The sequence below is a fragment of the Cylas formicarius genome, unplaced genomic scaffold (assembly GCF_029955315.1).
Source record: "Cylas formicarius isolate icCylForm1 unplaced genomic scaffold, icCylForm1.1 PGA_scaffold_3__17_contigs__length_32017465, whole genome shotgun sequence".
In the NCBI taxonomy this organism is placed as follows: Eukaryota; Metazoa; Arthropoda; class Insecta; order Coleoptera; family Brentidae; genus Cylas; species Cylas formicarius.
In genome coordinates this window covers 23172579-23185920 of record NW_026844326.1, presented here as the reverse complement: position 1 = coordinate 23185920, position 13342 = coordinate 23172579, and the positions used below count along the sequence as shown (strand labels likewise).

At 36.2% G+C, this 13342-nt stretch overlaps 1 protein-coding gene across 1 annotated transcript in view; it reads right to left on the bottom strand.

Moving 5' to 3' along the window:
- Nucleotides 1-52: 52 nt before the first annotated feature.
- LOC132698980 (brefeldin A-inhibited guanine nucleotide-exchange protein 3) overlaps nt 53-13342 on the bottom strand; it is a 24885-nt gene continuing 11595 nt past the window's right edge. Inside the window, exons 13-19 of the mRNA XM_060665336.1 lie at nt 13172-13313; nt 12893-13115; nt 12578-12839; nt 11445-11813; nt 5900-7214; nt 2546-3744; nt 53-271 (exon numbers count right to left, since the gene is read on the bottom strand). Coding sequence (XP_060521319.1) covers nt 56-271; nt 2546-3744; nt 5900-7214; nt 11445-11813; nt 12578-12839; nt 12893-13115; nt 13172-13313 — 3726 coding nt within the window. The 3' untranslated portion in view covers nt 53-55. The remainder of the gene's footprint in view (nt 272-2545; nt 3745-5899; nt 7215-11444; nt 11814-12577; nt 12840-12892; nt 13116-13171; nt 13314-13342) is intronic.

Genomic DNA, 13342 nt, shown 5'->3' with positions numbered 1-13342 from the left:
CACGCTCTGTTTTTAAATGAAATATTACATTAATATACATAGGGATAAAATTGTTTTAGTAATTATCGTGATCCACGTAAGAGATATTCATGCGTTGTAGTAAAATTTCCGCGGTTTTCTTAATTTTCTCGTCTTGGGCGCCTATCAGCATTACCGCTCCCTGCTTCAATATGGTGGCCAGGGGCGCCAATTTTTCGGACGACAAACTACTCAGAAGTTCTAGACACGCCTCCATCGTTTCAATTCGAGTAGTTTTATAGGCCTCCGCATCCTGAAATTATATAAGCCTTACATAAATTTTACTGATTTTTTTTATATATCATCACAGTCAATAACGAAATTTTAAAACAAATTTACCAAAAAAAAAAACCCCCTTCGATGTTTTTTTTGTTATTCAATTATCGAATATTTATTTTAGTATATTTTTTCCAAAGTAAACACGCTACTCCAACATAAGATATTTAAACAATTATTTATTTTAAATGTAAAAAAAATGTATATTTCGTTTCTTAATGGCAGGGATCATTAAACGGAGTGGACAACTTAAAGGTTGTAGCCTAAAGTTCACATAAACTGCAATGAAGGTTTATAATAAATTCAATTGTAATAAATATTATTTTAAAAAAAGTTTTGTAAATTTTAGTCATCATTGTACGAGATGTGAGAGAGATGAGTTGTCCAGATAAAAAATACTCTCTCTCTCTCTCTAGGATGTTTTTTAGCATGTTATCAGCTTCTCGCATTTTTTCTTCTATTTCAATGGCATGCTCAGCTCGATTACTCCATTTTTCACTATTATTATTCCGATTTGCAAGAGGGTTTCGACGTTCCTCACTTTAAAAATACAAACCCTTTTACTTGCACCCATCACCCCAAGAATATGTATGTGTCTTATTTTGGATTTTCTGGTGTGGTAGCTGGAATTATGCATGATTCACCATAATCCAGAAGGAATAGGGTCTGCTGGAACTAGTCTTTCGTTCCGTTTTGATGTCAGTGTGAATAATTATTAATCTTTAACCTTTGCTTTTATTCCAGTGGACCAGCCTTCCATGAAAGGTTGGCTTGCGATTTTTAAATTTTCATCCTGCCATGTTTAACCAACGGTTTATACTTGTTTATACAAGTTTCGTCCAGACATTCCTGTTTTTCGGGATGGTATTTCATTTATAAGTGAAGTAAGTATTAATCTTTTGATGGCAGTCTTTTCATCCTTATTTATTACATTTTTTCTTCTAACTTCTCTTTGGAAACCTGATGGCGAAGTGCACAACTCGTTTTATTGTTGACCTACTACAGCCTTTTTGGAACACATTTATAATCAAAACTAATCAAAACTATTCTTGCAATTCCGAATGTAGAATTTTTACTTGGAAATATTTTGAACACATTGAGGACAAAACTTTCCCATATTTATTTAGTAACCGCAGTTTTACTAGTCCATTTCTCAGCAACAAATTCAGAAGCACTAGTCATTTTCAAGAACGAACTTCGTCAACAACTGCCTGAAAGTAACTACAATTCGAATTTTAAACACACAGGTAGGTCAACTACTTTCTAACGATAGCACCTCTTTCAGTAAACTTTATCTAAGTTTGACATTGTTGCAGTATTGTCACAACATGTTTAACTTCTGAACTGAAAATATTAGATAAAGTGTGGGTTAAGAATTGACACAAATTTGCATTTAAAATATCACACTAAAGATTTTTGTTTTGTTTAATAAACGAGTGACTAAAAAGTTTACCGAACGTGTTGCATAGTATACTTTTTCTACGACCGTTAGTTTTTGGCTAATTTTTGCAAAACAACATGAATACATTCACTGACACGACCGTCAGAATTGACAAACGTCAAATTTCAAAGTGTGGGAAATATCTCTGGGAAAACATACGATTGCTCACAAATCCGTGCGGTAAAATCCCGGAAATGTCCGAAGTGGCTCAGATTCGTGGGAAACGAAACCTAATTACACACCGATCCAGCCTGCGGCAACCGTCACTTTACCACGTCAGTTTCGTTTCCTACGAATCCGAGCCCCTTCGGACATTTCCGGGACGCTTCCCGCACGCTAGATCGGTGGGTATTTAGGTATTTTAGAGACGGGTGCAGAAAAACTTTTTAACTCACTCGTTTATTAAAAACTCGCTCGGACAAAAAATTTTGACTTTGGAGTAGTAGAGTCTACATGGATCTAGATGCTCTGGCAACTGAGAAGAAACAGAACCAGATATGGATGTAATAGACAAACTTCCAAGGTGACCACTTTTGAATAAACAATGAAAATACCTTTCAAATGAAGTATCACAAATTTAGAGATTGTAGTAGAAGGCTGAGTGATGACATTTTTCTATCACCAGATGTAATTTTAGAAAATGAAACTGATGGATCCCAGATTTTTCTTTAAAAACGTTTTTTCCTCCATCTTTAAAATTTGGTATTGTATTCTTTCTTGCTGTATTATTAACTACTTTAGAATTGTACAAATTAAAATGTTGGCTGAATAAAGAAATAAATGAGACTACATTAAGCAAATTCAACTCACCTTACAAATGCTTATGGCTCTTTGCTGTTGAATTTCCGGTGGGATGGGTTGTTGAGGTGGAAGAGTGGATGCCATAAACGGGTTGAGCCTCGGACTGGTGCTGCTCAGGAGAATTTTCGTCGTTGTTCCAGCTTCGGTCCATAACTGGCAACTACTCGATTTCGTCATCTCGCTGGATCCGCTGCAGCTCGACGTAATGTTGTCGCTGGATATAGTCGATTTTCGCATTTGAAGTAGCGTATTTCTATCATACTTTATAGCGTTCAGTTCTACTTTGTATTTCTCGAAGACAATTTCGCACCGTTTGGCCGCCATATCGTTGGTCTCGTCGTCAGTCGAATATCCGTTATCGGACTTTTGTTTAGGAGAATTAGCACAAGTTGACACCGACATTTTGTCGTCCACGTGTAAACTGGGGAGCGTTTCTCTCTCGAGGTAACTCTCAGAGTCTGTACTGACGGTGCTGAGATTGTCATTTTCCAAATCGCGACGGTATTCCATTTTCGACGTATCTTCTTCAGGCTCCTTAATAACATCTTCGTCACTTTCCACTTCGGTCACCTCTGGTATGTTGATGGTCAAGTTGACGTAAGATTCACACAGCCGTTCCCATTTGCGGTGCAACTTCCTTAAAAACGCCTCCACGTAGTTCTGATCAGTCTTGTACTTTTCCTTGCTCTCCCTAGCGAGAATATCTTTCATCAACCTAGGGTTTATTGAATATTTTTCGATACCGTCCAGGCATAATTCGATGAGCACTATAATTTGTACCACTTCCGAAGTATTTGCTTGGTTGTACAGATTCGCGGCCTTGCTCAGGTTTCCCACCTTTTGGGCCAAAAATTTTAAACCTGGCCTCACATCAAATTCTTTCGCCTTGACGCTGGATATCTCGAGGCATTTTAGGAGGATATTGACATGCTTCGCGTTCACTTTGGTCAGTATCCCACGCAGGCTGCAGGAATTTATCTGCAGGATGTTGAGGATCGGAGTGATGTGGTTCAGATTTTGCAGCAGCGCGCTTGATATCGTCTGAATAAGCATCTGGTGCGCTAAAATCCCGACCACTAGGTTCCGAAAAGGGACTCTCACTGTGTACATGTCTGGGTTGAGTATCGTGTTTGAATCGAATGGATATAACAGAAAAACGTAACTTCTGTCGTCGATAGAGATTTCCTTATCGCACTCACATGTTTTACCTGAATGAAAATAAATTAGGTCAATTAAACATTTTTAAACCCATATATAGTACACCCAATTAAATATACACCTATTAGAACCGAAAGCAACTGTTGACAACTTGTTTTTAAGGCAGTTAAGATTATTTTTCTATTTCAATTGTTCGTTAGACAAATTGATAAAAATAATATTATATTTGAATAAGAGTTGTTTAAATTAATTTTTTAAGTATATTTGAATAAAAACCAGAAGCTGGCAACACCGCAAATGTGAAGCAACCAACAAAATGATAGTTATAAAAAATAATTTAAATGAAAAAGTATTATTAGAACTGATTGATTTTAATAACTCCTTTCCAAAATCGTTAATAGTTTTTTACGAAACTTTGACTGTTGACAATTATTTGACAAGAACAAAGCAAGTATAAAAGGAGGGACGTTTTACTCAGTAGCCATCGAAATAAATGGAACCTGGATGAAATTGGCCAAAAAATTAAACTCTATTCCTACATTTAAGATGAAACGTTAGGTTTCAATTAAAATATTTTCTGTAATTTGGTAGCTTAAATAAAATACTTTTCTATTTTCTAGGTTGATTGCAAACGCATTAGTTTTGGGTAATTGCCAGATGTTAGAAACGTTTGATTTTTTTGTCCTATCAAATGTGTGCTATAATAACATTGAATATAAACAAATTGAGAAGCTTATCTAGTTTCTGTTAAATATAAAAAAATAAATGACATTCTTTGCATATTCTTAATATAAGCAATATATTACGCTCAACAAGAAGATAAGGACAGTGTTTAGTCCTAGGACTACCCATGGGCAGTAGTACTACATTGCTTTGTTAAACACTACAGAACTCAAATCTTAACCAGAAAAAACTGAAAAAATGAACCACCGATGAATCTAGAAATAATCTGATACACAGGCGACTCAAATACCGAAGGAGGAGTACAGGTTGAAACATATAAACCCAGAATGAACATAAAAATGTCTATTCCGATGGGTAAGCTAGCAACAGTGTTCTAAACAGTGATTACCGCTATAAAACACTGTACAAGAGAAACGAAGGCGAAAAAGATTCGTAATAAAGTAATTGCTATCTACGCAGACAGTCAAGCGTCAATAAAAGCTATCCAATCCAGAAAAGTAACATGAAATTGGGTCTGGATTGGCATAAAACCTAACCTAAATAAAAAATAGTTAAACCAAAATAATGCTTGAACTGAGGTGGCTTTTACTTGATGAAAATCCATTCATCAAAATAAATAAGAACTAAAAGTTCAGATTTTCACGAAATAAAAAGTATATTTTTTAAATGAGAATAGTGAATTTTATACGATTACGTAATTATTATGTCATAACATAATCGTATAAAATTCACTATCGAGATTGAACCGGATCACTGTATTAATTTTTTAGACTTAACTATTACGAAAGCGCAAAACAAATTAGATTTTTCAATTTATCATAAACCGTCAAACACGGACACAGTCATACATAAAAGCTCAAATCACCCTTATACACACAAAATGGCTGCATTTCACTCTTTTAGACATAGACTTCTTAATAGGCCACTCTCAACAGAAAATTACAACAAAGAACTTAATATTATTAAATAAATTGCACTGAACAACGGCTACAATCCTTCCATTATAGATAAAATTATAAATGAAAAACAAATCCAGAAAACAATAAGCTCTATTTATCCAAAACCTAATACAGAACACGAACAATTTAAAACAATTACATACATAGGAGAATCTAGTGAAAAAGTTTCAAAACATTTGTCAATATGTGGTTTAAAAATAGCTTTCAGAACTAACAACACAATAGGAATTTTTTTAAAAAACAATAAAACGAATGTCCAAAATCTCATAAATCTGGTTGAAATACCTCTCCTTTATTGAATTTAAATTCTCGGAACAACAACATTAATTATTGTTTTATGGTCATTTTTTGGTATATATAGTAACAGATAGTTTGTAAATATTACATTTGATAAAGACACGGTGTTGTCGAAAAAATTGTCATGTAAAAATATATAATTTCGTGAAAATCTTTTAGTTGTTATTTATTTTCAAAATAATGCTTAAAATTTCGATTTAAGCAATGAGAAGCACTAACTAATTACGAAAAATTTAAACAGGTTAATGATGATTTAACGCATTACCTGTGCATTTGTTGCAACTTCTTTGGAATGGCATGAGAAACACTTGCTGGGCTAGCTCGTAAAGCCTTTCGTTCTCTGCGACGCTGCTATCTCTGCGCGCCGCGACTTTCACGGTCGCCACATCTCCGTAAAAACTGTCCGAATTCTCCTTAAACGCGAGGGTAAGTTGGTAGAGCGGTCGCAGGCTTAAGTTGCACGCCCTGTGCAACGCCGTGACCAAAACTTCCCACTCGTGATCCGTCAGAATCTTCCCTAGGCCGAGTATGACGTGGCGAAAACACGAAGTACCCAGTCTGGCTACGTTTTCGTAGGGCTGAGCGACGCACTCGATCAGCACCAGCAGGAGCTGCTTTAAAGCCAGGGTCGCGGCTGGGTTTTCCTTGTCGATTCTTTCCGATTTAACTTCGTGAAGAAAGTCCACGACCAACTCGCAGGCCAAGCCGCAGCAGTGCTTGAAATTCTGCCAGACTTCTCCGGGTTGTTGGATTTTAGTGTTTTGGCGTAACCAGTTCTGGATCATCGGAAACACGATATGGTTGAGGCAACAGAATCCGAACTTGATGCCGGGATTTACGACCAAATCTCTCAGAAGTTTGAACAAGGTTTCGATGATGAACGGTTGATTTTTAGAAGCGGATACCGTGACCGCCGTCGATAGACCTTCAACGAGGATGTAGTAGATCTTCAACACTCCGCTCTGCTTGTCCAAATCGCTAAGCGTCAATTTTTCTTCTTCACACTTTCTGACGTCGCCGGCTATAGATAAGGCCTCGTAGCTTATGGAATCGTCCTGCACGTTATCAAAATTAACGATGTCTGAATTTTTGATGATCGGATCGACTAGTTGCGGCTCGGTATCGACGTTCACCCTGTGGGTGAAGTTGAACGTCGGACATTTAGGCATGTCGTACATCATGGACAGTATTTCCGCGCAGTTTTGCAGCAACTTTAGAGATTCGATGCACAGGTCCGTCGATCCGGCCAGTAATTTCGACGGAAATTCGACGTCCTTATCGAATAGAGCGGGTGATTTTTTGGCGCGTTCGTTTGGTCCCGTTTGGTTGAAGTTTTCGTTGTTTTCGTCAGAGTCGCAGTTTTTGATGTGCGACAGGAGACACAGTATGTAGTCCAGAGCGGCGTTGGCGAATACCAAAGTGTTGTCCGTGGAAAGGAATATTTTGAACACGTCCAAGATGGCGGAAGCGTTATTCTTCGCGTTTGCGACGCGGAGAGTGCCGAACAGAGGCCTCCAGCCGGAACATATTTCGGTCCGGTTAGCTTCGACGAATTCGCAAAGGCACGCGACGATTTGATCCTGCGAATCGAGAAACATTGTGGCCGACAAAACTACACAGTAATCAACAACCGTTTCAGGTGAAAAGGTTTCAAAGTATTTAAAGGAAAGATAGCCAAGCCGGTAACTATACAGCGTATCCAAGATAAGGATCCTATGTAAGCGAATGTCTATAAAGTCTGTTCAAGAAACTGATACGAATTAAGGAAAGACCCGGGCAAGCTGTAAGAATGAAATATGGCTGAACAGGTCCGTACTTTGCTTAGAATTTAATTATTTGGGGTTTGGTTAGGAAAGATACTAAACAATATTTATTTATTTATGTATGTATTTATATTTAAATCTAAATCTAAATTTAAAAATTACAAATTATTTTAATTAACTACTTAAATGTCTTAAAATTATTCACATAATATATCAGTATCACCATCGCTATTATCGCCTGTTCTAATTATTATTTGTTCTATATTATTTGCGATTGTTCTGCTTTTTCTATATGTTTAAACAGAATTTGCCCAACTTTGTGGAGGGATGTTAAAAACTTCGGTTTCTATAAGTTTGAGGACTTTTTAGTTAACACGGGGAAAAACCTTGTTACGACGAACGGCAGATTTCAGTTGGTGCCAAATATGTTCAATGGGATTAAATATACAGTGGTAAGGAGGAAGCCTTAAAACTGTATGCCCTAGATTTTTTGCATAATTATCACAGACGTATTCCTTTTGTAAGTTCAAGCTTTGTAGAACCTCAATTAATTGCTTTTTGGTATAATCTTCGTGAAAATCAATGTCGTTATTATACATGTAGTTTTGGATTGTTGCTTTTGTGTCACATAAGGAAGGGGTTTTACTACTGTGAAAACTTGCATTGTCCATTACAATTACACTATTAGCAGGAATGTTTGTTTTTAAACCAACTTTCAAATAAATCAGCGGTGGTGTCTTCATTGTAATCCAGAGAAGAATCTTTAATATTTTTCGCAGACAGAGAAAGTCCATTTGGAATCCAACCATCTTTAGAGCCAGCATGCAAAATAGTTATTCTTTTACCTTTTTTTGGTGGCGCGTTTGTTTTACACTTATCAGTTGAGTCAACCCAACTCTTTTCCGGGGTATCATAAGTGTCGAACCAGGTTTCATCCAAGTAAGTAATTGGCCTTTGTTGTTCTCTGTAAATAATAATTTTTTGTAGATATTCCAGTCGCCATTTCCGAATTCTAAAAGATTTCATTAAAACTTGCCTTTTGCTATTTTTTTTAAATCTAAAATCCATTTGTTTAATACACTTTCATAAGGTGATTCTGCCAAACTTAACACCGGTTTCATCTTTTTCAAGCCTCCTAATTAAGATATCTAATGTAGGCACGCTTTGTTCCTCGTATAACTGGTGAATTTTACGCCATATTATATTTTGATCGCTTTCATCTACACTCGAAAAAATGTCAGCATAGCTTCTTTCTTTTCTCGCTGAAATGGGATTATTCACAATTTTCCATACAGTTGATGTTGGAATTTTCGTCAATGTGGCCGTTTCTTCTAAAGATGCTTGCTTGCTGGCACGACGCCCAATGAAAGTCAAATAAACATCGTTTATAACTTCCTTAGCCTCAATAGAATAGTGTTTTCTACATTTGGGCGGGAGCATCTCCTGAGATACACTAGACTCGCACATATTCTGCATAATTCGCTCACGATTCATTACACACGAAATAAGAATGATTACTAATTGACTTAAAGTAAGTAGTATACCAAACCAAAGAATATTAAACACAGGTAGGTATAAAATTACTTTCTATTACGGACCACAATTTTACCTGAATTTAAATTCCGAAACTTTATGTAATAATTTTGTTGTATTGTATAGTAATGACCGTCCTTGGATAATCCCATTCAAAAGCAATTGGTCACTTTCTTATATCTATGAGCAGACCATACCTCTTGGACATACACCTTGCGTTAAATTAGAAAAAGGTTGTCTTCTTTGAAGCTGATTTACATCCAGTCTGAAATATTTGAGAAAAACTGGAATTTGACAATATAAATTTTATTTTTTCTGCCTTTATTTAAACAAATATCAAAAAACTAATAACACTTTCTGATTTGGCACTTTGAAGGTATCAACTTTATTTTTTGATAAGGCTCAAAAAAAGTACACTCCGATCTGATTCTGTTTTTTATAACAAATTCAACGATTATATTCAACATTATATAATTTTTTGTTAAAAACAAAATTGCATGTTTTCTTTTTTTTAAAGGTACTTTTAAATAGGCGTTGCAAACAAATTCTCTAACGTAAATACATGTTAAATAGTAGTTGTCGCTGCTGTCACTGTTCTCGTTATTATTGTTAATGTTTGAATAGTTAATATTGTGTAATTATTGTCAGTGACCATTATAGCAATGGAATAAACTTTGAGGTGACACAAAACTGTTGTATATACAGCAGGAATTTATCTTAATACGTATCCAGAAAGAAAGCAGTAATGTAAATCCATTTTCTTAGAGCTCGCTGGAAGCTGAAAAAGAATATGTTTTCTTTAAAAGGTCTCGAAAGCAGAAGAATGAAACCAAGTAGTTATTGAAAAACCAACTAAGCAAATCGAGGGTAAGCCAAATCCACTGCTATAATTTTGTGATGTGCCAAGGACTTAAATTAGGGGTTTCAAACTGCGTCATCATTATTGCGTGTGTGTGAAGAAAATTTAAATTTCCCTTCAGAAATCATATGATTTGACGAAAGTATGGTATCTTCAATGGCCGCAATACGCATTACTAGGCTCAACAAAATCACCGTATTAACAAAATTTGGAGATATCACAGAACTTCGATGGTTTAATATGTGATCTGGAATTATAATTCATTAAGAGCAGAACGATATCTCCATTTATTGCAAAATGATTTAGAAGCTTATTTAGATAAGTTACCTCTAACACAGGCCAATAGCTGTTGGTTTCAAGAAGGCGGTGCCCCTGCACATAATTGTAGGCAAGTTGGAGGGTATCTTTGGCAACGAAAGAATAATTTAAAAGTACTACTGCAAAAGGTTTATTAGTTTTTTGGAGTCTCTTCAAATAAAGCCATAAAAAAATTAAATCGATAACGCCAATTTCCCGTCTTACCCAATTATCTCAGCAAGCCATGAAAATTTTCAAGTTTCGTAACTGCATGTAGTAGATTTATCCTAAGCTGTATCTGAAACAGGTACTGAGATTCCCATCCTTAAGATCCTTAACATTTACACACTGTATATTCATAAAAATTAAATGGAGAAGTCCTCGTCCAAGAAAATACTAGAAGACCGGTCAATAAGAATATCTAAAACCTGGTATATGGCCAACAGTAGTATAGAATCACTATTTCGACATCCCTCGTCTGATATATAAAAATATGTGACGTCATAGGCAGATACATCGCACATATATTGGCTGAGTGATTAAGACAGTTAAATCTACAGGGTGTCTCACAGTGGATGTAATATTAGACATTCTAGGCAAACAACGGCTAGAATTTGCTTAAAACTTATAATTTAGGTATAAGAAGAAGATACTACGTAGAGCGTTCCATTTGAAAAATTTGACCTTTGGACAATTGTGTACAAGGCAGTAAAACCGTGATTTTTTACACACCCTGTTCATTGTGAAAGGTATTTTTCCACAAAAAACTAGTGCCTTAGCAAAACAAATTTTAATTCGTGCCAAATTCGGTCGAAAAATGTATAAATTAATTAATATATAATCTGTCGAAAACTGCTAAATGGACCACCATACACGGCATTTTATTTAACAAATCATAGAAGGGGCAATAATGCTGAAAATATTTTAGACCCATGAGACATCCTGTTTGGGGTATTCACGGCCACTAGCATTGGTTTTATTTATTTGTAGCATAACGTTAGTGTGCTAAAAATGTTGCAGATGTTTACCAACAATGAATGTCGCGCAACAAATAACAAGAAGCAGCAACAGTGGAGGAAAAAAAGGAACACTTTACAAGGTTCTGGAATTGACATCGAAATTTTAAATCTCGCGCATGCGCCTCTTCTCAAAAAAATATAGTCTCTGTATTATCGGCATAGATACGGCCTCTTTATCTCTTTTTTATCTGTAAAGTTGCTTTAAAATTAATAAAGGGTCATCGATCTCTAAATCTCAAATCTAAATTTAAAAATTAATAAAAATAAATTGATATATGTCGTAAATGTCTCATCAACCTTCTAAGTCGCAATGCTTTTATTTTTAACATCTAGCAGTACCTGCACGTCTAAGTCGCAGAGTTCCAAGCAGAGCAAATTTTCGAAGGGTTTGATTAGAGCTTCGTTGAAGTGGAAGTGCGGTAACTCAGCCTGTTCGTTCAACAGCGCAGTTACGGAATCGTGTATGCAGGTGACTGCTTTTTTCGATATGATTCGATCCTTGTGGCAAGCGGCCTGCATAAAATGTGGCCCGACGATCGACCACACCTTCATTATATGAATGAGGGGACGTCCGGATTTGATGCACTTGAGCATCACCTCGCCGATCCTGTGCAGGAGGAGGGTGGGCGGAGGTTTCTGCTGGACTTGTAGTTCTTTTTTCCACCATTTCCTCGGCACGTTCGGGGACTCTTCGTAGCGTACGAAAAGCTGCCATTTTATTAAAAAAGACGTACTACTGTGCCAAATGCCACTTAAATACTCTCTCTCTTACTACTTACTCTTACTACTCTTACGTACTCTTAAATGTCCAGTTTTCGTATGTTTTGTTGGGTATCTCACTTATTTGAAGAAATTAAAATAAGCTTTTTCCAAATTTAAGCTTCTCAAAAAATTAATTAACCGGTTTAATTTTTAAAGTAGACAATTTACTAAGATACCTTAAGCTAATTTCGTGTATACGCTTGTGACCAAAGCGAAAAATCAATCAAATAATATAATATAAATATATTAACCAACTAAAAATGAAAGTTTTAAACAAAAAAATCTATAAAGAATATTTAAAAAAACCTTAAAACCAGAAGTTATTTGGATTTACTTTTACTGTTTACTTTAAATAGAATACCTTGTATAATTTTGAATTTTCTAAGGCTAAGACATGTTTTTCATATATTTCGGGTTCTTCTTCTGGTAAAAATATTGCGAAATAAGAATTATAAAAATGGAGTACTTATATTATACTAAAATTATAATTTTTAATGTTTTTGATCACCCTGTATTTATCTGATTTATCTGATATACGAATTTCACTTTTGACGTCTGAAGAATTAAAAAAATATTTAGTGCACGGGGTGTTCCAAAATAAGAAAGAAGAGAGTTCTTACAATTAGCCTAATGTAATATCTCAATATAAAATTATAAAGGTAGCATCTCATAATAAACGAGCTACACTGTACTTATATTCGGAAACCTACCTGTGCGTGTGAAGCTTTGCACAATTCGGTCATAAAGCTGCACAGCCCGGGCAAAGACAAGCGTAGAGCGGCCGAGTTAAACAATTCGTCAGCCTTTTGCGAGAGGGCGCAGCAGACCTTGGCGGCGTAGACTCCCCTCAGAACGCCCTGTCCTTGGGCGTTGTTTGCGCCACTTTTTTCTACGATATCGCTGACCGTCGTTTCATTAGAATTCACTTCGCAAGGCAACGAATAACTGTGCAGGAAGTTGTAGACGTCGATGCTGCAATTTAGAGAGCTGTTACCCGGGCCTTACATCTCTTGGTAAGCTCTCACCACGTTTCCTCGTCGCTGTTGCAGTTAAATGTCATCTGGGGTTTCTCTTGCGCATCGTTTTTGGTGGTTGAGGTCACGATACTATTCTGGGTGCTTTGCGCGACCATCAGTAATTGGGTCGAACTAGTTTTGCTGAATAAGCAATGTTCTAAACCAGCAACCGATATGCAAGCGCTGAGCACGTGCGGCCAACAGGCAGGGCTATAGCAACCCAACTCCAATCCTAGAAATTAGTTAAGCGAGAAAGTTTTTAAGACAGCTCCTGTGCATATTATTAACCTTTGGACAATAGGACGTCCAGAGACAGCGCGTGCGATGCCAACAATTTGGAGGATTGATTTTTGCAAGACGACGCTGAAAGCAGTGATAGAATACTGCTGCTTCTTGCTTGTAATTTCAATGTATTGCTCAAACTTGCAGCCTGAAAAATAAGGTTTCGAAATTCAAAAT